Source organism: Schistocerca nitens, chromosome 1 (assembly GCF_023898315.1).
Source record: "Schistocerca nitens isolate TAMUIC-IGC-003100 chromosome 1, iqSchNite1.1, whole genome shotgun sequence".
NCBI classification, from domain to species: domain Eukaryota; kingdom Metazoa; phylum Arthropoda; class Insecta; order Orthoptera; family Acrididae; genus Schistocerca; species Schistocerca nitens.
Genome location: NC_064614.1, coordinates 772,633,724 through 772,655,995, shown reverse-complemented (window position 1 = coordinate 772,655,995; position 22,272 = coordinate 772,633,724). Strand labels below are relative to the sequence as shown.

At 41.2% G+C, this 22,272-nt stretch overlaps 1 protein-coding gene across 2 annotated transcripts in view; it reads left to right on the top strand.

Moving 5' to 3' along the window:
* Window positions 1–22,272, top strand: part of LOC126261577 (inter-alpha-trypsin inhibitor heavy chain H4-like) — a 148,699-nt gene that overhangs the window by 99,745 nt on the left and 26,682 nt on the right. For both annotated transcript variants that reach the window (XM_049958553.1, XM_049958552.1), the window contains exons 13-14: window positions 6,691–6,753; window positions 16,313–16,375. In XM_049958553.1, coding sequence (XP_049814510.1) covers window positions 6,691–6,753; window positions 16,313–16,375 — 126 coding nt within the window. The remainder of the gene's footprint in view (window positions 1–6,690; window positions 6,754–16,312; window positions 16,376–22,272) is intronic.

Sequence of the window (22,272 nt, the reverse complement as noted above, 5' to 3'; positions counted from 1 at the left end):
GCAGGTCCGACCTCGAAGCGTGTGATTAGTTCTAATGCGGTTATCTGCAACTTCAAAGTTGCATCTGCAAAACTACAAGGGTCTTTTTACTGCAATTTTTAGAGTGATCCATGAAGTCTAAGATAATGATCAACATCATCAAGGAATTCAGTCACGGCTCTACACAATCCTGAAGAAGGAAAGCACTTTGGAAACTTTACGTATTAAATTTCAGGTTGTCTGCTTTGGCGTGCCGGCCGGAGTGGCCGAGCGGTTCTAGGCGCTTCAGTCTGGAACCGCGCGACCGATACGGTCGCAGGTTCGAATCCTGCCTCGGGCATGGATGTGTGTGATGTCCTTAGGTTAGTTAGGTTTAAGTAGTTCTACGTTCTAGGGGACTGATGACCACAGCAGTTAAGTCCCATAGTGCTCAGAGCTATTTGAACCATTTTTCTATGGCGTAAATATGAAAACAATAATTAATTTGTAGTCGGAAAAAACATTCCTATTTTTGCGCCACTGTATACGCACATGGTTAAACTAAGTTTATGAAGGGTTGACCTGACAGAAAGAGAATACAGCCCGCCGAAACAAAATCCACGGAAGTCCAGAAACGTAGCCAGTTGTAGTCGTAGAATAACAGGCCGATGTACGAATGTTTCCGTAGGCGTGGACCGAGTAAAAGTGACCGCTCCAGCAGACGATCACAGTTAGGGTTCACGAGGTCCCGCCACGTAATGTGACTTGAGGTCCATGGGTGTGACGTATGTGATAGCGCCGCTAACGGTGAACTGACGTTGACTGTGGCGTCGCCTATAGCGAGGGACGGGGCGGACGGGGGTGTCATGGTCGATCTCCGACTTCTGCGGTAGTCTCATATCGTTGGGTGACAAAAAAAAAAATTAAGCTCTAAGCCCGCTTAAATTAACACGGCACCACAATTCCATTCAGTGGATTTTATCGATTACACAGATGTATTTAAAGTTGCTGCAGTCCATTCCAGGAGATTAGCGCCTGGGTTCCCTTGTGCTATGTTCCAAGAATAATAAAATAAGTCGAAACAATAATTCACCATATGTGCTTTATTGGTAAATATCGCTCACACAATTCACAGATATCATGATTCGCACGATAAGAAAGTGTCAGCCATAATGTTTCATAGTTACCAACTTAATTTTCCCAGATATTCACAAAAATTACATCAGTGATAGGTCACGCGATCCACACTAATAACATACTACAATGAACTGCTGTTGGTGTCTTTAAAAAATGTACATATAGGCGTGTCGAGTCAGCCGTTGTGACCGAGTGGTTCTAGACACTTCAGTCCGGAGCCGAGCTGCTGCTACTGTCGCAGGTTCGAATACTGCCTCGGGCATGGATGTGCGTGATGTCCTTCAGTTAATTAGGTTTTTCTAAGTGTAGGGGACTGATGATCTCAGATATTAAGTCCCATAGTGCTCAGAGCCATATAGACGTGTCTCTCCCCACCAGAGTACAGGATGTAAGGTCACTAAAACGATGTATAGGAATGAACTTCATAGTAAAAAATAAGCCCACTCGTGACAAGCAATACTTTGATTTATAATACTCTTAACACAAAAAAGTTTGCCATTTGCAAATTATAGCTGTTGGAATGTATACAAAAGTAGTAACAACAATTCTTGAGACGTCTCGTTGTGCCATATTAGCAAAATAAACAAAGGAATTTTTACAAAATTTTAAGTGACTGTAAAATGTTGGGCATCACCTTAAAGCATTTGTCATGCAATTCCAAAACTGGTCTTCAGATTTCATGCAACGATCATAGTTCCAAAATTATGGATAACAAACTATTGAAATTAACATGTCCAAATATTTTTTTTATATTGATTCTTCTGATGCTTTTGCAATCCAGTTGTAGGTATTAAACACGATCTGTTGTCCTGTAACTTAAGTTTTATATATTAGAAAACATCATTTATTTGGATTTTGATATTTCACTGAGGAGTCTTTGGCCCTACGTGATACAGTTTTGTTATAAGTCAAAAGAGAAGGTTCCCGACGATACCTATTACCGTACTGTGATCTTTAGTTGTTATAGATCCTAAGTTATGGTATATGAGGTAATGGATTTACCTGCTTACAACATTCGAAATATATATTTGTTACAGAGATCTGAAAAAACAATTTCGCGTTTGTTTGTTATCCACGGAAGCTGCAGTCAGCAATGTTGCGTCTTGCATATAACAAAAATACAATTTCCGCAGTATCAAGTTAGGTTCGAATCAAAGAGTATGTCGCAACGTGTTGCAAACGAATTCGCTCCCATAATCGATCACTTCCATTATATCTCAAGCTGCGATAATTCCATACCGCTGTCGGAGTCGATTATAGCAGTAAAGTCATCAGCAAGACTATTCTGATATTGTGATTTCTCATGGAAGCAAGACTTAAGAAAAAGTAACATACATTAATAGGTCTTGTCCATCTTGAAAAAGAGTAGGACAATGTAAAATGCGGCAAGACGTTTGAAATTCTCAGAAAAGAGAAATAAACTGTACTCCACACCACATGTACGAACACCAAGAGGGAAAAATATAAATGGAAGACGAAGAACGAAGTGCTCGGGTAAAAAAAAAAAAAAAGTAAGACAAGTGTGCAGTCTTTCATTCCTACTATTCAATATATGCATCGAAGTAACAATGACGGAAATAAAAGTAAGATTCGGTAGTTGGCTTAAAATTAAGGGTGTGAGGATATCAATGACAAGATTCACTGATGGAGTTGATTATCCTCCTTCAAACTGAAGAACAATTACGGAGCGTGTTGAAAGGAATGAGCAATCTGATGAGTACGGAATGACTGTTGGAAAAAAGGAAAAGAAGAGAATCATTGCGTTTGCGATGTGGCGCTTTAAAAGGATGTTGAAAGTTAGATGGACAGATTAGAACTTAGGAGGTTCAGCACCGAATCGGTGAGGAAAGGAGAATATGGAAAACATTGAGAAGAAGAAGGTGACAGGATATGTTTTGAGACGTCAGTGAATAACTTCCATGGTACCAGACGAAACTGTAGATGGTAAATACTACAGGGGAATACGTAGATTGGAGTACATTAAAAAAATAATTGTCGATCCTTTGTCTAGGGATGGCGTCCTTGACTAATAACCAAAACGTTCTCGGTTCCTGGTTCGAACCTTGCCACTGCTTACATTTAGAATAAATGGGAAAAAATAGGAGAGGGAGTAGAAGAAAGGCTTGTCGAAGAACATGGGATTGGTAGTAGGAATGAGAGAGGAGAGAGACTAATTGAGTTCTGCAATAAATATCCGTTAGTAATTAATAGGGGATACTCTGTACAAGAATCAAATGAGGAGGTATACTTGGAAAAAGCCGGGATATACTAGAAAGTTCCTGTTAGATTACATCATGATCAGGTAGAGATTCCAAAATCAGATATTGAATGGGAAGGCGTACCCAGGAAAAGATGTAGACTCAGGTCAGTGATGAAGAGCAGGCTAAATTTTAAGAGACCAGTAGGGAAGAATCAATGAGCAAAGAAGAGGGGTACGAAATTATCAAGGAATGAGGAAATACGCTTGAAGTTACCTAAGGAACAGCTCAGTAAGCATTTCGATTCAAGAGGAATGGAGGTATCTAAAAACGTGGATAGTAGAGGAGATACTGCAGCTGATCGATGAAAGAAGGAAGTACAAAAATATGCAGGAAAATTCAGGTGTCCAAAAATACAAGTCAATTAACAGGAAATACTGGGAAGCTAAATGTATAGAAATCCAAAAAGGAATGATTGTCAGGACTGACTCAGCATGCAGATAAGTAAAAACAGCTTCCGAAGAAATTGAAAGCAAGAACGACACCATTAACAGTTCAGTAGGAATTCCAAGAGAGCGGTTAGGTGGAAACAGTACACTGAAGACCTCTATGAGGGTACGCTCATGCGCCTTTTTTCCACTCCTTCCCTTACAACCGCATTCCAATACCCATGACTACTAGATTTCATCTCCCTTTACATCTTCATTTCCTGCTTTCGACGTCGGCATATATACCGGCATATATACCTGAACTATTGTTGTCGTTGTTGGATTGCTGTAGAATCTGATGAGAATAACCCTATCACTAAACAGTTCAAAGTAACTCTCTGTTCTACCTTCCTATTAATAACGAATCCTACTTTGGTTCTACTGTTTTCTGCTGCTGTTAATATTATCCTCTCTTCTTTCTATTTCACTTCACTAACGGTCAATATATCCAGATTGAGCCATAGCATTCCCCTTTTCAGATTGTTTAGCTTCCTCACTCATAGAATGCTACACTTTCGTTGATTATTCAGTCTTATTCTCACCTCCCCGTTGGCCTCCCCTCCCGGAGATCCGAATGAGGGACAAGTCTGGAAACTTTTGCCAATGGTGATATAATCAGGATACTTTTCAGTTACAGGCCAGATGTCCTGTGGAAACATATTAAGCGCGGGGAAATCATAGGTAACAGGAGAAATACTCGTATTTCAGTTGATCGACGAAAGAAGGAAGAAAGTAATCCCAGGAAAATTCAGGAATACAGAAATAAAATTGACTTAGGAATGAAATGAATAGGAAGTCGAGGGAAGCTAAGGCGAAATGCCTGTGTGAAAAATGCGATGAAACTGAAAAAGGAACGATTGTCGGAAGGACTAACTCAGCTGAAGGAAAAGTCAAGTCATCCTTCATGAATTCCACTGTTAAATGCAGAGAAGAGAGGAGATAGGTGGAGGGCTGCTGTGAGGGGGAAGACTTGTCTGATGGCGTGATGAAATAAGAAGAAACAGGAGTCGACGGGGAAGAGAGAAGAGGATCCAGTACTAGAATAATAATTTTAAAAAAAGATTTGGAAGACTTAAAATATAACAAGATCGGAAGGATAGATGACTTCCGTCTGAATTTCTAAAATCATTTGGGGGCGGAAGGGGGGGGGGGATGCGGGGAGTACGGACAAAACAAATATTCACGTTGGTGTGTACGTTGTATGAGACTGAAGATTTGTCATCAAACTTTAGAAAAAAAAAAAAAAAAAACATTATCCACATAATTCTTAAGATTGAAAGACCTGACAAGTGCAAGCTAACAGTTCATGCAGCTAAGTTAGTGACAACAATAATATACGGTAAAATGGAAAAGAAAATTGATCTGTTAGATGCCTGTCACTTTGGCTTTAGGAGAGGTAAGGCACGAGAGAAGCAATTCTGACTTTGCAGTTGATAATGGAAGCAACACTGAAGAAAAATAAAGACACGTTCGTAGGATTTGTCGACATGGAAAAACGTTGGACAATGTAAAATGGCTCAAAGTGTCCGGAGCTCTGAGGAAAATAGGGGTAAGCTACAGGAAAAGACGGGTAACGTACAATATGTACAAGAACCAAGAGAGAACAATGAGTGTGGAAGATCAATAAAGAAGTGCACGGATAAAAATGAGTGTAAGGCTGGAATGTAGTCTTCGCCCTACTGTTCAGTGTATACATCGAAGAAGCAGTTGGCCGGCCGATGTGGCCGAGCGGTTCTAGGCGCTTCAGTCTGGAACCGCGCGACCGCTACGGTCACAGGTTCGAATCCTGCCTCGGGCATGGAGGTGTGTGATGTCCTTAGGTTAGTTAGCTTTAAGTAGTTCTAAGTCCTAGGGGACTGATGACCTCAGATGTTAAGTCCCACAGTGCTCAGAAACATTTGAACCATTTTTGAAGAAGCAGTGACGGAAATGAAAGATTCAAGAATGCGATTAAAATTCAAGGTGGAAGGATATCAGTGACACGATTCGTTGATCACACTGGTATTCTCAGTGAAAGTGAACAATAATTACAGGATGTGTTGAACAGAATGAACACTCTAATGACTAGAGAATAAGGATTGAGTGTAAGTGGACGTCAGACGAAAGTAATTAGAAATGGCGGAAACGAGAAATTGGTGACCACGCTGAAGTTACGGAATTCTGCTACCTAGGCAGCAAAATAACCCATGACGGACGAAGAAATGACTGCACCCAAAAAATGGCTCTGGTAAAGAAATGTCTTCTAGTATTAAACATAGGCCTTAATTTGAGGGAGAAATTTCTGAGAAAGTACGTTTGGAGAACTGCATAGTATGGTGGAGAAACATGGACTGTGGGAATACCAGAAGAGGCGTGAAGCATAGCGAAGCATTTGAAATGCGGTACTTCGTAAGAATAGTGAAAATTAAGTGGAATGGTGAGATATGGAATGAGTAGGTTCTCCGCAGAATCGGCGAGGAAAGGAATGTATGGGAAACACTGACAAGAAATCATTGTTAAGACATCAGGGAATAACTTCCACGGTACAAGAGGGTAAAAACTCTGGAGTAAGACAGAGATTGGAACACATGCAGCAAACAATTGAGGATGTAGACTTTAACTGCTACTCTGACATGAAGAAGTTGACTCAGGAGAGGAAGCTGTGACTGGCTGCAACGAATCAGTCAAGACTGAAGTAGTCAGTGATGATTTCTTCTGGGACATTTACCTAACACCATACGGTTTAGCTAAAACCCTACGGTTTTATCAACTTTGCAGACAGGCAGTTGAGTTTGATGCAGTCCAAAGTTTTTTACTTGTTTTTCGTAATTACATTGTCTGGGAAATGTGTAACGATTTTATTGCCTAATTCAGTATACACGTGCACTTTTAACATTCATTCGATACGCTTCACTGTGTTTATGTTTCAGTGTCTGCATTGAGGAGCCGCCTACGTACTCGCCGACCTTCGCACCAACAGTATATTCCTCAAAGTAAGTTGCACACGTATTTATTTTAATTAACTTAAATTAAATGTAACTCCACAGACTGTAAGTATCGTGTGACTTAGGGAAATGTACTGCACTAGAGTCCACAAAATGAATATAACAACATAATTTTTGAAAGGAATTTAGGAGGGTTAGAGAATGAGGAAAGATAGATCACAAGCCACTTAGCATACAAGTTCTCAAGCCGATGCAAGCGCATTTAAAAATGTCAAAACTAGAAAAACTGTTGCACAGCAACAGTAAATCTTTGCATCAACATGGCATAATCTTTGTGAAGTGATTGGAAAGCCCTATTGGCAGTCAGTTCCATTGCTTAGGGGGGCAGACAGGATACCATTTCTTTTTCCTCTTGCCTCCATTCGCTACCAAGAGCTCGCTGGTCAGTCCCTGAGGTGGAGAGTATACGAGGAATTCATCCATCAGAACAGATCAATGCAGAATAGTTGAAAATTATCGTCCATATAGAGGAAGTCAGGGGCGATTGTACTCCCGAAAGGCCTCCATGTGGTTGCAGTACCTCGTCTCTGTACTGTGCTGGTACTATCCACTGACCATTGTGTAGTACATGAGCCACAAGTATACCTTGTTTTATCACAGTGTTTCCTATTAGTGTGTTATTTTGCTGTCAAATGTTAGGGTGTGCCATATTTTATTGTTGTTTGAGGTTTCTATACCTATTGTGCCTTGTGTGTTGTCTATTGTGTGGTTGTTTCTGGTGTTTTGTGTCGTGACACTGCTGTGTTTGTTTGGTGTCACCTGTGACTTTATTTTATGGTTTAGTCCGTCAGCAATATTTATTTTTATCCATTTTGTGTGGGAGTCTATCCGACTGTGTTTAGTTCTTGTATGTAGCCATTTTTTCCCGTTGGTATTCCATTCAGTCTGTGTAGGAGCTGTGTAGGTGCTTGTGAGCTGTTAGGTGGTTTTCCCTGTTGAGAATAACTGCACTGCATATTGGTGCCGACCGGAGTGGCTGAGTGGTTCTAGGCGCTACAGTCTGGCACCGCGCGACCGCTACGGTCGCAGTTTCGAATCCTGCCTCGGGCATGGATGTGTGTGATGTCCTTAGGTTAGTTAGGTTTAAGTAGTTCTAAGTTCTAGGGGACTGATGACCTCAGGAGTTAAGTCCCATAGTGCTCAGAGCCATTTGAACCATTTTTTGCATATTGGTACCTCGGAAACAAAATCTTTGAACAAAATATGAATCCAAAATGGTACAAAATAATACATTTGCACCACTATGTCGACGAGATAATTTTCTTGACAGAAGGAACATGTGACCAGATACTGCAGTTACACACAGACATCAATACTGCTCATCCAAAAATACAGTTCACCCTTGAAACTGAAAAAGACAAACTAAACTTCCTAGACATCGTAATAGAAAGCAAAAACCATAAACGCCACTTCTCAGTATACAGGAAACCTAAATCAACCAGTACAGTTATTCACAACAGGGCATTCTATCTGACAGCCCACAAGCAGGCCAGCCTCAGATACCTCCTACTCAGACTGAACAGAATTCCAGTGGATACAGACAGCTACACACAAGAACTAAACATAATGAGTCAGATTGCCACTGAAAATGTTTAAACACTGCTGACAAGATAAACCATAAAATAAAAACACAACTGACACTGAACAAACACAGCAATGTCACGACACATCACACCAACAATAACCATACAACAGAGAACACACACGGCACACGAGATGAAGAAACCACAGGCAACAAGAAACATGGCACACCCTGACTTTTGTCAACAAAGTAATACACAGAATATGAAACACCGTGAGAAAACAAGATTTACATGTGGCATATGAAACAAACACTCTGCAGAAATGATTAAAAATATTCAACAACACTAAAAATGCAGGTATAAGAGAACTTACCTGGGAACATTGTGATTCAATGTACATCTGACAAGCATGCAGAAATTTCACGATTAGACACACAGAACTTCTAAGAGCACTGGAAAGTGACAGCGCACATTCCACATTTGCAGATCACATCATTAAAAACAACCGCACCCCAGTGTCACAGAAACTGACCTCCAAAATCTAAAACACATTAATCACCGGTACCATTTTTAACAACAGAAGAAAATTATGCCATCCAAAAAGCTAGAACACGGGGCAAAAAATTTATCAATGACCAAACAATACTATGTAACAAAACACGATTCAACACTCTAAAAGAACTATCGACAAGGACAAAATAAAACAGACACACACACACGCGCGCACACACACACACACACACACACACACACACACACACACACACAGAAGCGCACGCGTGCATTCAGATTGATAACAAAGGGAACGCATCCAAAGTTCGCGTACTTCAGAATAAAAAATCCACAGCAACATAGAAAGACGAAATATGCACAAATGAGCAATAGAAAACGAGAGTAAACACTGTCAATGATTGGTATGTGTGAGACTCAAGAAAAGGAAGTGGACAATTTTTCGAGAAAATTTACATCCAGTGTCTAAGGAAGCAGAAATTGTGTCTCAACTTACTGGAATTAGAAGGAAATAATTTCAAGAACCACGGAGAGACAAATACAGCGTCGTAACTTCGAAACAGAGAGCCTTGGAGAGTACTTTAGGCTATCAGTTTTTCATCTTTCCACAGACTACTTGATTAGCCAGTCAAAGACAAGTTTTTAAACCGGAAGGGGATCCAAAAAAACTTACAAACATTGTTACCAGAAAGACTTACGAACTGCTGTTGACGCTCTAGTAAATCAGTGGCCTACTGATGTTGATGCATCACCAGAGACTTCCTTCAGTGAAACAAAGATTTAGAGAAGAAATTCCCTTAACCAAGGAGATATTCACTTATTTTATTTCATTATATCTTTAAATAGGTAAAATGAAATTATTTTTCCCTAGGCCCATAAGACCCTGAAACTTACCTGCACAATTCCAATAACTACAGCAACACCTGAACGTTCGTTCTCGACATTGTGGTATTTTAAGACTTACTTAAGCAGCACAGCGGGAGTTAAATGATTAAACGGACTGGTTATGTATATTCACAAAAATCTAGATATAAAAATTGATGAAGTACTGCATGAATAGTGTAAGAAGCCTCTTTCCCCTCTTTTGTAAGTGCCATTTCGCCATTGATTGTGAAATAAAAACATTATAGCGTTTGTGAATATATTACTTTAGTTCTGATTATTACATATTACCAATTCCTCAGATACCCGCTGACGAAAAACTCGTGCTTTCACCCCTTACGGTACCCACAGATCCTGTATTGTTGAATCAACATGCTATTTGTGTGATATGACTGCACTGTTCAGCCGTGGGGACGCTGCTACTATTGTTTTTGGACTAATGCGAGAGTGGGGACTACAGGCATAACCCGTATCAATATATTATTACACTGAGTAAACAAAAATGCGGGCACCACACACTTCAAACACGGTAGGCGGTTATGGCTGAAACATCCGGTTTTCAGTTATATCATTTTTTCCATGTCTTTTTAACCTTGCTGTTAAAACCGCTCAAAATAACCAGTTTCTGAAATAACGTATTTCCAGTTTTTTGTTCACATTAACTCCTGTGGTAAACGCAGAAATCGATCAAACATTGAAAAAAAAAAAAAAAAAAAAAAAACTAGAAGACTCACTCAGTTTCAAAATAAATAGAATCAAAATATTAAGTTAAATAGCCAAATAAAAGAAAACTTCATCTGTCCACTGGTCACTGATTTTCTCTAAAAGTGGTACATGGTTGAATGCTACAAGGAGTCATCACTGTTCCGCTACTGATGTCAAATTTTTTTAAACGCTCGAAAATAATGTCGTAATCGGGGATCATACCACTGTTTGGGCATTACGGATAGTCGGTGCTAAAGGGTGAAGAATGAAGATGAAGAACTCTATTTTTCGTAACTACACTATTGGCCATTAAAATTGCTACATCACGAAGTGAAGGTGCTACAGACGCGAAATTTAACCGAAAAAAATGGCTCTAATGGCTCTGAGCACTATGGGACTTAACTTCTATGGTCATCAGTCCCCTAGAACTTAGAACTACTTAAACCTAACGAACCTAAGGACATCACACAACACCCAGTCATCACGAGGCAGAGAAAATCCCTGACCCCGCCGGGAATCGAACCCGGGAACCCGGGCGTGGGAAGCGAGAACGCTACCGCACGACCACGAGCTGCGGACAAATTTAACCGACAGGAAGAAGATGCTGTGATATGCAAATGATTAGATTTTCAGAGAATTCACACAAGGTTGGCGCCGCTGGCGACACCTACAACGTGCTGACATGAGGGAAGTTTCCAACCGATTTCTCATACACAATCAGCAGTTGACCGGCTTTACCTGGTGAAACGTTGTGATGCCTCGTGTAAGGAGGAGAAATGCGTACCATCACGTTTACGACTTTGATAAAGGTCGGATTGCAGCCTACCGCGATTGCGGTTTATCGTATCGCGACACTGCTGCTCGCGTTGGTCGAGATCCAATGACTGTTAGCAGAATATGGAATCGGTGGGTTCAGGAGGGTAATACGGAACGCCGTGCTGGATCCCAACGGCCTCGTATCACTAGCAGTCGATATGACAGGCATCTTAACCGCATGGCTGTAACCGATCGTGCAGCCACGTCTCGATCCCTGAGTCAACAGATGGGGACGTTTGCAAGACAAGAACCATCTGCACGAACAGTTCGACGACGTTTGCATCAGCATGGACTATCAGCTCGGAGACCATGGCTGCGGTTATCCTTGATGCTGCATCACAGACAGGAGGGCCTGCGATGGTGTACTCAACGACGAACCTGGGTGCACGAATGGCAAAACGTCATTTTTTCGGATGAATCCAGGTTCTGTTTACAGCGTCATGATGGTCGCATCCGTGTTTGGCGACATCGCGGTGAACGCACATTGGAAGCGTGTATTCGTCATCGCCATACTGGCGTATCACCCGGCGTGATGGTATGTGGTGCCATTGGTTACACGTCTCGGTCACCTCTTGTTCACATTGTCAGCACTTTGAACAGTGGACGTTACATTTCAGATGTGTTACGACCCGTGGCTCTACCCTTCATTCGATCCCTGCGAAACCCTACATTTCAGCAGGATAATGCACGACCGCATGTTGCAGATCCTGTACGGGCCTTTATGGATACAGAAAATGTTCGACTGCTGCCCTGGCCAGCACATTCTCCAGATCTCTCACCAATTGGAAACGTCTGGTCAATGGTGGCCGAGCAACTGGCTCGCCACAATACGCCAATCACTACTCTTGAAGAACTGTGGTATCGTGTACCTGTACACGCCATCCAAGCTCTGTTTGACTCAATACCCAGGCGTATCAAGGCCGTTATTACGGCCGGAGGTGGTTGTTCTGGGTACTGATTTCTCAGGATCTATGCACCCAAATTGCGCGAAAATGTAATCACATGGCCGGCCGGTGTGGCCGTGCGGTTAAAGGCGCTTCAGTCTGGAACCGCGTGACCGCTACGGTGGCAGGTTCGAATCCTGCCTCGGGCATGGATGTGTGTGATGTCCTTAGGTTAGTTAGGTTTAAGTAGTTCTAAGTTCTAGGGGACTTATGACCACAGATGTTGAGTCCCATAGTGCTCAGAGTCATTTTTGTAATCACATGTCAGTTCTAGTATAATATATTTGTCCAATGAATACCCGTTTATCAGCTGCATTTCTTCTTGGTGTAGCAATTTTAATGGCCAGTAGTGTAATTTGTCCGTTTTCAACGACTGCAAGGATATACAGGCGTGTTATGTAGACACAGGCAACAGATCAGCTACTTTCTATTTTCATTCTGTTACGTGCGAGAAACTACCGTACAGACGAGGTGGGGTAAGTCTTGCACACTGCACATACAATCGTACCTTAAGCGCACGGAACATGGCAACAAGGACTTTACTGCCTCAGCAATGCTGTACCAGTTCTTATGTCATGTGTTGGTTGCTCGTCTCTGCCGGAATTGTTAGTCAAATGGCACTGATCGCTTTTCCCATTTTATATGACAACGCAATATTTAAAACAAATGGAAGTTTTGTGAATAAAAATTATCTTAAAAAAAAGGAAATATTTTACCACTGCTTCTATGACTGATCAGTTTTTCGGTTTTTTTTTTCTCGGTTATCAGTAAAAAATAAAATAGCCAACTGGTATAACCTAGAAGAAACAAAAACTGAAAAATATCAGTTATTCAGAATTAAAATACCGGTATTGGGTTTAACCAGTTGGTTCCTCGCCCCCCTCCCCCCCTCCCCCCCTCCCCCCGTCTCCCTTTCGCCTTCCACCTTACTTCAAAGCCGTAGGAAGACATGTAGTACTTTTTACTGAGTACCGTATACAGTCGTAAATTCTGTAATAAATGAATGTCTTCCGATCAGCTGGATCAGACAACGCCCCTGTCCTGCTTAGTCTCCTCATCACTTTTTTCAAGTCCAACTTTTATTACACATTTTCAAGTTCCCGCCCACTTAACGCATCATGGTGCCAGTGTTTCTACGTTGTAACCTGTGTACACGCTTTCGTGCTTTTACGTGAATTTCTTTATGGAGTTTCGTCTCATTCCCTTCGAATTTATCAACGAAAGACCGTTAATATATATTGCATATAATTTGTTTGATTATGTTTCAAATCAATTCCATTGGATGCATTCTTCAGCAATAGGTAGATAATCATCGAATCAAAATAGTTTTTTTCGAAAAAATCTGTGCACAGTGGACACAGGTATTATTATCTCCATTTTTCAACCAATAAAATCAATTTTCTTTGTGAGGATGAACGCTCGTGGCTGTTCAAGATAGATGATCAGGGAATGGCGATGGGAAGTGAAAGTAAGACTGGGACGTAAGAGAAAAGGACTAAGAAATTTTGGTAACGTGTTGGAACTTCAACGATTTTGATTTTCCATCGGTGGTGACCAGTTTCAGTTATGATAACCACCATCTGACCACAATTAATTTATTTTATCGTTTATCTGGTAATAGATCAGCAACCAGTCACTTTTTTTTATGATTTATTCAGCCATGAACATGTTTTCGAGCCACTGCAGGTTCATCTTCAGATGGAGGGGCTACAGAAACATTATCTTGTGGACCAAGTGTAGATAGATGCAGTGCTGGTGCTGCTGGCGGAAATGACGGAAATTCAGTAATCGGTGAGGAAAAATTTACGAATCAGAAAGTTTTTATGTTTTAGGTACTTACAGTGCACTGCCTAGTCGTATTCACATCAGATCGCTCTTATAACGTGCATTATTAAGCTTCGTACACAAATAAACACAGTATGTAGCTACTCTTGGTTTGAAATTGGCTCACAGGATGTAAACATTGGATGTTTTTACAAAGAATATGGATATGACAGATACTGCGTTTTAATACATAATAGTCTATCGCCAGAGTTGCATTTTTTTTTATACTAATATTACGAGTATAGATTTTACATTTCAGCAAATGTTGCTAACTGCATAGAAAAGGTAAATAGCTAGAGGTGAATATTTAATACATAATTAAAAACGTTTTGTAAGTTACGGAATACCATAGTCGTTGCACACCAAGAAGAACAAGATTGATGCAAGACGATGAATTATTGTCATTTTTGAGTTTTTTGGTGCCAAGAAACCCTGGAAATTCTGGAAGAAAAGGTTTTCCGTTGACTCAGTCTGTTCATTCAGGATTTTTTTGGGGTGATTTTAATTTGTGGATGAAAATTTCTAATTGTTCAAGCAGGTCCATCTGTAGTCCTTTCTCAGGGCACAGAAAGACTGTTATTGATATCATCAACAGAGTGTTTATTATGAGCAACATGTGATGCAAAACTGGACTTACTTAAGTTTTTGAGTCGAAGGGCATCAATATGTTCTTTGTAGCTGGTTGCAAAATTTCTTCCTGTGTGGCCTGTGTAGAAGGAAGAAGAAACTCACGTGCTCCTGTTCTTGGCAGGGTGTGGGTATGGCGAATGCCCGGTGGACGTCATCTGCCAGCGTGTGTAGTGCCAACAGTAAAATTCGGAAGCGGTAGTTTTATGGTATGGTCGTGTTTTTCGTGGAGGGGTCTTGTACCACTTGTTGTTTTTCGTGGCACTATCATAGCAAAGGCCTACATTGTTGTTTTAAGCACCTTCTTGCTTTCCACTGTTGAAGACTAATTCGGGGATGGCCATTGCATCTTTCAACACGATCGAGCACCTGTTCATAATGCACGGCCTGTGGCGGAGTGATTACACGACAATAACATCCCTGTAATGGAATGGCCTGCACAGTGTCCTGAACTGTATCCTATACAACGCTGACTTCGTGCCAGGCCTCACCGACCAACATCGATACCTCTCCTCAGTGCAGCACTCCGTGAAGAAAGAGCTGCCATTCCCCAAGAAACCTTCCACACCTGATTGAACGTGTGCCTGGAATAGTGGAAGCTCTCATCAAGGGTAACGGTGGGCCAACACCATACTGAATTCCAGCATAACGGGATGGAGGGTGGCACGAACTTGTAACTCATTTTCAACCAGGTGTCTGAGGTGTCTGTATACTTTTGATCACATAGTGTACAGTGTGGAAGCTACTGCAAGTTATAATGAAAATTAAATGCTTGTATTTAGTGTATACAGCCATGTTGAAAGAAAAAAGAAATTCTTCTCAGTATTCGATGAAATAAGCAAAGCCCGAAGTGCCAACTGATGGAAGGCGGTAGATTATATTGGAAAACATGGATGTGTTTATCTGAAGTTGGGGATGTACAGTGAATTATGAAAGAGAGAATAATTTGTATGCTAATAATGATGTCAGAAACTTGGTATTTTCCGCCCGTAAGTGTCCTCAGTCAGTTGTGAAGGGTCAGATTTACTTAAATTCGGTATGAATTTGATAGTCGTTGAAGATTCACCTAATAATAGTTACGTTATACTGAAGGTGTTACAAAATATAATACCTGTTAACGTGAATAACAGATGTAGTTGTTGTTATGGTATTCAATGGTTTGTTGCAGCTTTCAGCGCTACTCTGTCACGTACAAACAGAATAGACGAGAAAAGGAACACATGGAGAACACCGACAAGAAGAAGCAATAAGAAGGAGAGGAAGACAGGATATGTGTGAAGACATCAGGGAATAACTTCCATGGTACTAGAGGGAACTGTAGAGGGTAAAATATACAGGGAACACTTATATTGTGGTATTTCCAACAAATAATTGAAGACGTCGGATGTAAGAGCTAATCTGAGATGAAGAACTTGACGCAGGGGAGCATTTGGTGGCGGGTCATATCAAACAAGTGAGAAGACTGAAAATATCACTGATGACTTCTTCTGGGACGTTTGGATAAAACCCTACGGTTAACTAAAACACTACAGTTCTATCACGTTTGTAAACTGACCACTGTGTTTAATGTACTGCTAGGTTCTTCACTTGCCTGCCGAAATTACATCATGTGGGAAAGGCATGATGATTCTACTGCCTGATTCAATGTTCAGATTTTAGTAAATGCACAGTTGAATCTTAAAAGTTAATATAATTTTTGCTGTGTGTATGTTACAGTGTCTTCTTTGAGGAGCGTCCCACATAATTCCGGACCTTCGCATCATCAACAGATTCCTCAAAGTAAGTTGTACATGTGTTTATTTTAATTAACTTAAATCGAGTGTAAATCCACAAAAAGCAGATATCAGGTGACTTGGCAAACTGTACTTCACTAAACTCCAAATATTAAACAAAATGAAGAAGACAGCATATTTTTTTGTACAGGAGGATGAGAGCGTTAGAGAGCGAGGTAAAGATCTAGAGAGCGAGGTAAATATCTATTACACCCAATTTAGCCTCCAATAATGTCCAAAAACTGTAACTGTAAGAGTTTTCAAGCCAACGTAAGCACGTTTAAAAATGGCAAAACCTGAAATACTCCTGCACAATGACAAAACAGCTTTCCATCAACGTGGCATGATCTTTGTGATGTGTTTCAAGAGCGCTGCTGGAAACCGATTCCATTGATTAAGGCGGTTGATGGGCTGCCTTTTCTTTTTTCTGTTCCATCCATCCTTCCGAAGAGCTCGATGGTCAGGCCTTGCAATGGATAACAACAAGAATTCATTCTCCAGAACAGATCAGAGCAGACTCATTTAGTTTTATCGTCCATGAAGAGAAAGTTTGAGCCAGTTACACTCCCGAAAGGTCCCCGATGTGATTGCAATTCCTCACCAGCCTTGAAAGTTTTTAACGAAAGACTCTTGATATTTCATGCAGATGCTGTTTTTGGTTATGTTTCAAATCATTTCCACTCGATTTATGATTCAGCTGTTGGGAGACAATCGTGGAATCAAAAAGTTCTTTTCTTTTAAAATCCCGTCCACAACGAACACGGGTACTATTGATCTCATTTTTCAATCACGAAAATATATTTTCTTTGTGATGATCTGCAATTTCGGCTGTTCAGGATAAACAATGAGGGGACGGCAGCGGGTACTGAAAGTAGTACGAGAAAAAAGGAATAAGAAATTTTATTAACATTTTGGAACTTCAGCGATTTTTACTTTATGCGAGAATAATAAGAGACATCTAAGCGGAAATTACTTTTCTTTGTATTCGTGGTGACAAGTTTCGGTTGGGATAACCATCATCTGACTAATTTAATCAGACCAGTGTTCAGAGCCGCTGTCTATGTGTTTATTTATTTGCTATTTTCTTTCAGTTTGTCATCTAGAGACTACAACAGACAAAATGTTCCACACGAATATAGCACATAAAATTTTAGCATAATTTCAAAAGGGGTTGGTATAACTAAGCATTACGGTGGTTAAGGGGAAAAAATCTGCGTAAATTTTCTACGTACAAAATTTAAAAAGTTAATCATTTTTAGAACAGGAAAAAGTTTACATACTAGCATTTGGCCATCTGGCGCACACAGATATGTTCATCCAGAAAAAAAATGCACTTGCTTCTGGTCTACTACGCACTGTTTCATTACTGGATCACAAATTTTGTAATTTATAATTCTAGACAGCTATCCGGTGGTGCTTTGAGGCACAACTCAATATCCCCAGCGGCTATGCCCCTGTGCCGCTCAAGGTGAGGAGATTGGGAGATGGATGTCAGCGTCTCAGGAAATCCTTCCTGGTCCGCCCGAGGCTCATCTCCTCACAGCCTTCGGAAGGTTGTTGCAGGTGGCTGTTCTACTAAAGAGCTCCCCGTTGTCATGAAGTATGGCGTCTTCTTCCTTGTCTCTCAGCCATGTTGGCATGCGGTTCATAAGACGATATTTTAGCAGTCAGCGAGCTTAGCTTATGCCACACTTCCTCATTGCTTACTGCATTAGAAACTACCCGCAGTCTAGGAGTTAGCTGCCCACTGTAATAATAAATAAAAAAATAATAATAAGGAACTGAGTGAATGGATCAACGATGAACTTGAACGGGTATCATGGGACGTCCGCCCCGAACAAATGCAAGGAGCAGTGACGAAAAAAATGAAATAAAAAAGGTTAAATTCTTTGATTAGTAATCAAAACGACCTCAGTCCCGTCTTCGAAACCTGCCTTCGGACGGAGCGAGGTGGCGCAGTGGTTAGCACACTGGATTCGCATTCTGGAGGACGACTGTTCAATCCCGCGTTCGGCCATCCTGATTTAGGTTTTCCGTGATTTCCTTAATTGCTCCAGGCAAATGCCAGGTTGGTTCTTTTGAAAGGGCACTGCTGACTTCATCCCGAATCCGATGAAACCGATGACCTAGTTGTTTGGTCTTCTCCCCCAAACAACTCAACCCTGCCTTCGAAACCAGAATAAAAAATCATCGTCAATGGAGGGCGAAAACTTCCGGTATAAAAAGTCTCCGTCGTTCTGCCAACGGCCTTGTCAAAGAGAAAGGAGGAGCGGACAGAGCTTCAGGGCACTATCTTGACCTTGGGGTGGAAACTGCCACTAAAGGTGGAAGAATCAGCCATGATCAATGGCATGAGGATGCAGAAGCCAACAGAAACCACTGTATTAAAGACACATAACGTGTATCCACAGGACATGTGAGCTGTAATTGAAGAAGTGTCATGATGATCTCTCCATTGGCAAAAGATTCCCGGAGTAGTTCCACATTCGGATGTCCGAGAGGGGACTGAAAAAGGGGGAGGTGACCATGAGAAAAAGAGTGAATAAACAACGAAAGCAAAACGTTCTACTAGTCGAGGCGTGGAATGTCAAAAGTTTGAGCATCGTAGGAAAGCAGACGCTTAATCAAGATGTAGTGGGGGGTCAGTGAAAGGAAATGGAAAGAGGACAAGGATTTCTGGTCAGATGAGTTTTAGTAGGATTCGTTATGAATCGGAAGGCAGGGCAGAGAGTGAATTACTGCAAACAGTTCAGCGATAGGGTTGTTGTCATCAGTTCAGACAGCAAACCACCACCGAAAACTATGGATCTCGTATGCATGCCGACGACGAAAGCCGAAAATGAAGAGATAGAGAATGCATATGAGGGTACTGAACGGGTAATTCAGCACATAAAAGGAGGCGGAAATCTAATGGTCATGAGGGACTGGAATGTGGCTGTCAGGGAAGGAGTGGAAAAAAAGGGTTACGAGAGAATATGGGCTTCGTACTAGGTATGAGAGAGGCCAAAGACTAATTGAATTCTGCAATAAATTTTAGCTAGTAATAGTGAATACTTTGTCCAAGAATAACAAGCGGAGGAGGTCCACTTGGAAGAGACCGGGAGATAAGGGAAGATTTCAGTTAGATCACGTCATAGTCAGGCAGAGACTCCGGAATAAGTTACTGGTTTGTAAGGCACACCCTGAAGCAGATACAGACTCAGATCACAGATCAGATGATGAAGACTAGGCTGGAGTTTAAGAGACTGGTCAAGAAGAATCCATGTACAAAGAAGGCGGATACGGAAGAACTAAGGAATGAAGGGATACACTTGAAGATTCTGAGCCTATAGATACTGCGATAATGAAGAGCTCAGTAGGCAGTTCCGTTGAGGAGGTATGGACATCTCTAAATAGGGCAGTCACCGAAGTTGGAAAGAAAAACATAGATATAAAGAAGGTAACAGAAGAAACCATGGATAAGAGAACAAATACTTCACTTGATCGATGAAAGAGAATAAGTAGAAAAAGTACACTTTGGTATGTAGATGTATGAGTCTAGCGTTATACAATCTGCCTTTCGGAGAAACATCATCGGCACTATTCCGAAGATTGCAAGAGTCGAAAAGTGAGAGAATTATCACACAATCAGCTTAACATCTCATGCATCTAAATTGCTGACAGGAATAATATACAGAAGAATGGAAATTGAAAATTGAGGATGTGTTAGGTGAAGATCGGTTGGCTTTAGTAAAGAGAAGGGCATCACAGAGGCAATTCTGACGTTGCGGTTGATAGTGAAATCAAGACTAAAGAAAAATCAAGACACCTTCATTGGATTTGTCGATCAGGGAAAAGCGTTCGACAAAGTAAAATGGTGCAAGATGTTCGAAGTTGTGAGGAAAATACGGGTAAGCTATAGCGAAAGACGGATGGTATACAGCAGGTACAAGAACCAAGAGGGAACAAGAAGGGTGGAAGACGAAGATTAAAAGGGGAGTAAAACAAGGACGTCACCTTTCGCCCCTAGCGTTCAGTCTATACTCGTACATCGAAGAAGCGAGGAAGGAAATTAAAGGAAGTTTTAAGAGTGGGATTAAAACTCAAGATGAAAGGATATCGGTGATAAGGTTCGCTGATGACATCGCTATCCTCAGTGAAAGCTAAGTTGTAGGATATGTTGAATGTATGTAGCAATGAGAAATGAGAACAGCGGGAAAGTTAACATCAGGATTGATGATTACAAAGTATATGAAATAAAGGAATTCTGCTGCCTAGGTAGCAAAATAATTCATGATGAGCAGGGAGACATAAAAAGCAGTCTAGCACAGTCGAAAAGGGTATTCCTGGGCAAGAGAAGTCTGTTAGTGTCAATCATAGGCCTTAACTTGAGGAAGAAATTTCTGAGAACGTATGTTTGGAAGAGAAACATGGACTGTGGCAAAACCGGAACAGATCGAGAATCGAAGCATTTGAGAATGTTGAAAATTAAGTGGACTGATGAGGTATGGAATGAGGAGGATCTCCCCAGAATCGGTGAGAAAAGGAATATATGGAAAACTCTGACAAGAAGAAGGGACAGGTTGTTAGGACATCTGTTAATACATCAGGGAATAACTTCTGTTGTACAAGAGGGAGCTGTATAGGGTAAGAACTGTGGAGGACGACGGAGATTGGAATACATACATCAAACAATTGAGGACGTAGGTTGCAAGTGCCACTTTGAGATGAAGAGATTGGAACAGGATAGGCATTCGTGGCAGGCCACATCAAACCAATCAAAAGACTGATGACTTAAAATAAGTCTAGGTACTCACTTTTTAAAATTCTATATTTGGCTGCTTCGACAAGCATGCTGTCCATCATTTTTCGAAAGTCTGATGTAGACTTCCTGTTTTTAAGGTTGTGTTAACTTCCAATGATGATTTCATAATTTTTGTGTGAAGTCATTCCTCTGGCCCTCATCCTCCACCCCCACTCATATACATATAATCGAATACATCCAGCAAATAATTGAGGACGTAGGTTGCAAGTGCTACACTGAAATGAAGAGGTTGGGACAGGAGTGGAATTCGTGGCCGGCCACATCTAACTAGTCAGGAGACAGTTGACTAAGAAAAAAAAGTTATAGACTGCTGTATTACCGAAGACCGTAGTGTGGAACATCTTGTCTAGTGGGATATTCCCACACAACACGGTTCGGGGAGCTGGTTACTGCTCACATGCACAAATGGTTGTCGCGCGTTGTGATATTTTCAGTAAGCAACTGGGATACAGATCATGTCTCGACAGGCACAGTGTAACTCCCTTGGGTGGAAGAAAGCGTGACTTTCTTGAACTTTCTTATGTGTTATGAGGTAACTGGTAAGATCTCCTCCATGTTTCTGCTCTGTCCCATTCTCACCATTGCCTATCAAAGCATGCATTTATTGCTTTATTCAATGTGGCTCTTCTTTACCTTCCCATATTCACTCTCTTGGAGCTAATATTGTGCACTTCTCTTTCTTACAGCTAGTTCTAGCCGTAGCCTCATCACTAGCAGCATCTCAGACACTGTTGCTCTATACGCTCCTTTCAGGCGCAGAAGTACACTTGTCTGTGTTCGCCGTACAGCCTGTAGTGTCCTTAAACTTTCTGACTGTATGAGCCAAACGCTCGACCCGTAGCCCACAATAGCGTATTTTCTTATTGCACTTGGTGGCAGTTGAAATCTTCTTTGGACAGTTGTTGCTATACTGTTCAGGATTTTAATGCCTTTCTGGCAGGCGATATCTCAATGGAGATATTCTCAATGGAGAGAAATCTTCCGAAGTAAGAGTGTCGTAGTACCGTTGCTATTCACAATATATATAAATGACCTTGTGGATAACATCGGAAGTTCACTGAGGCTTTTTGCGGATGATGCTGTAGTATATCGAGAGGTTG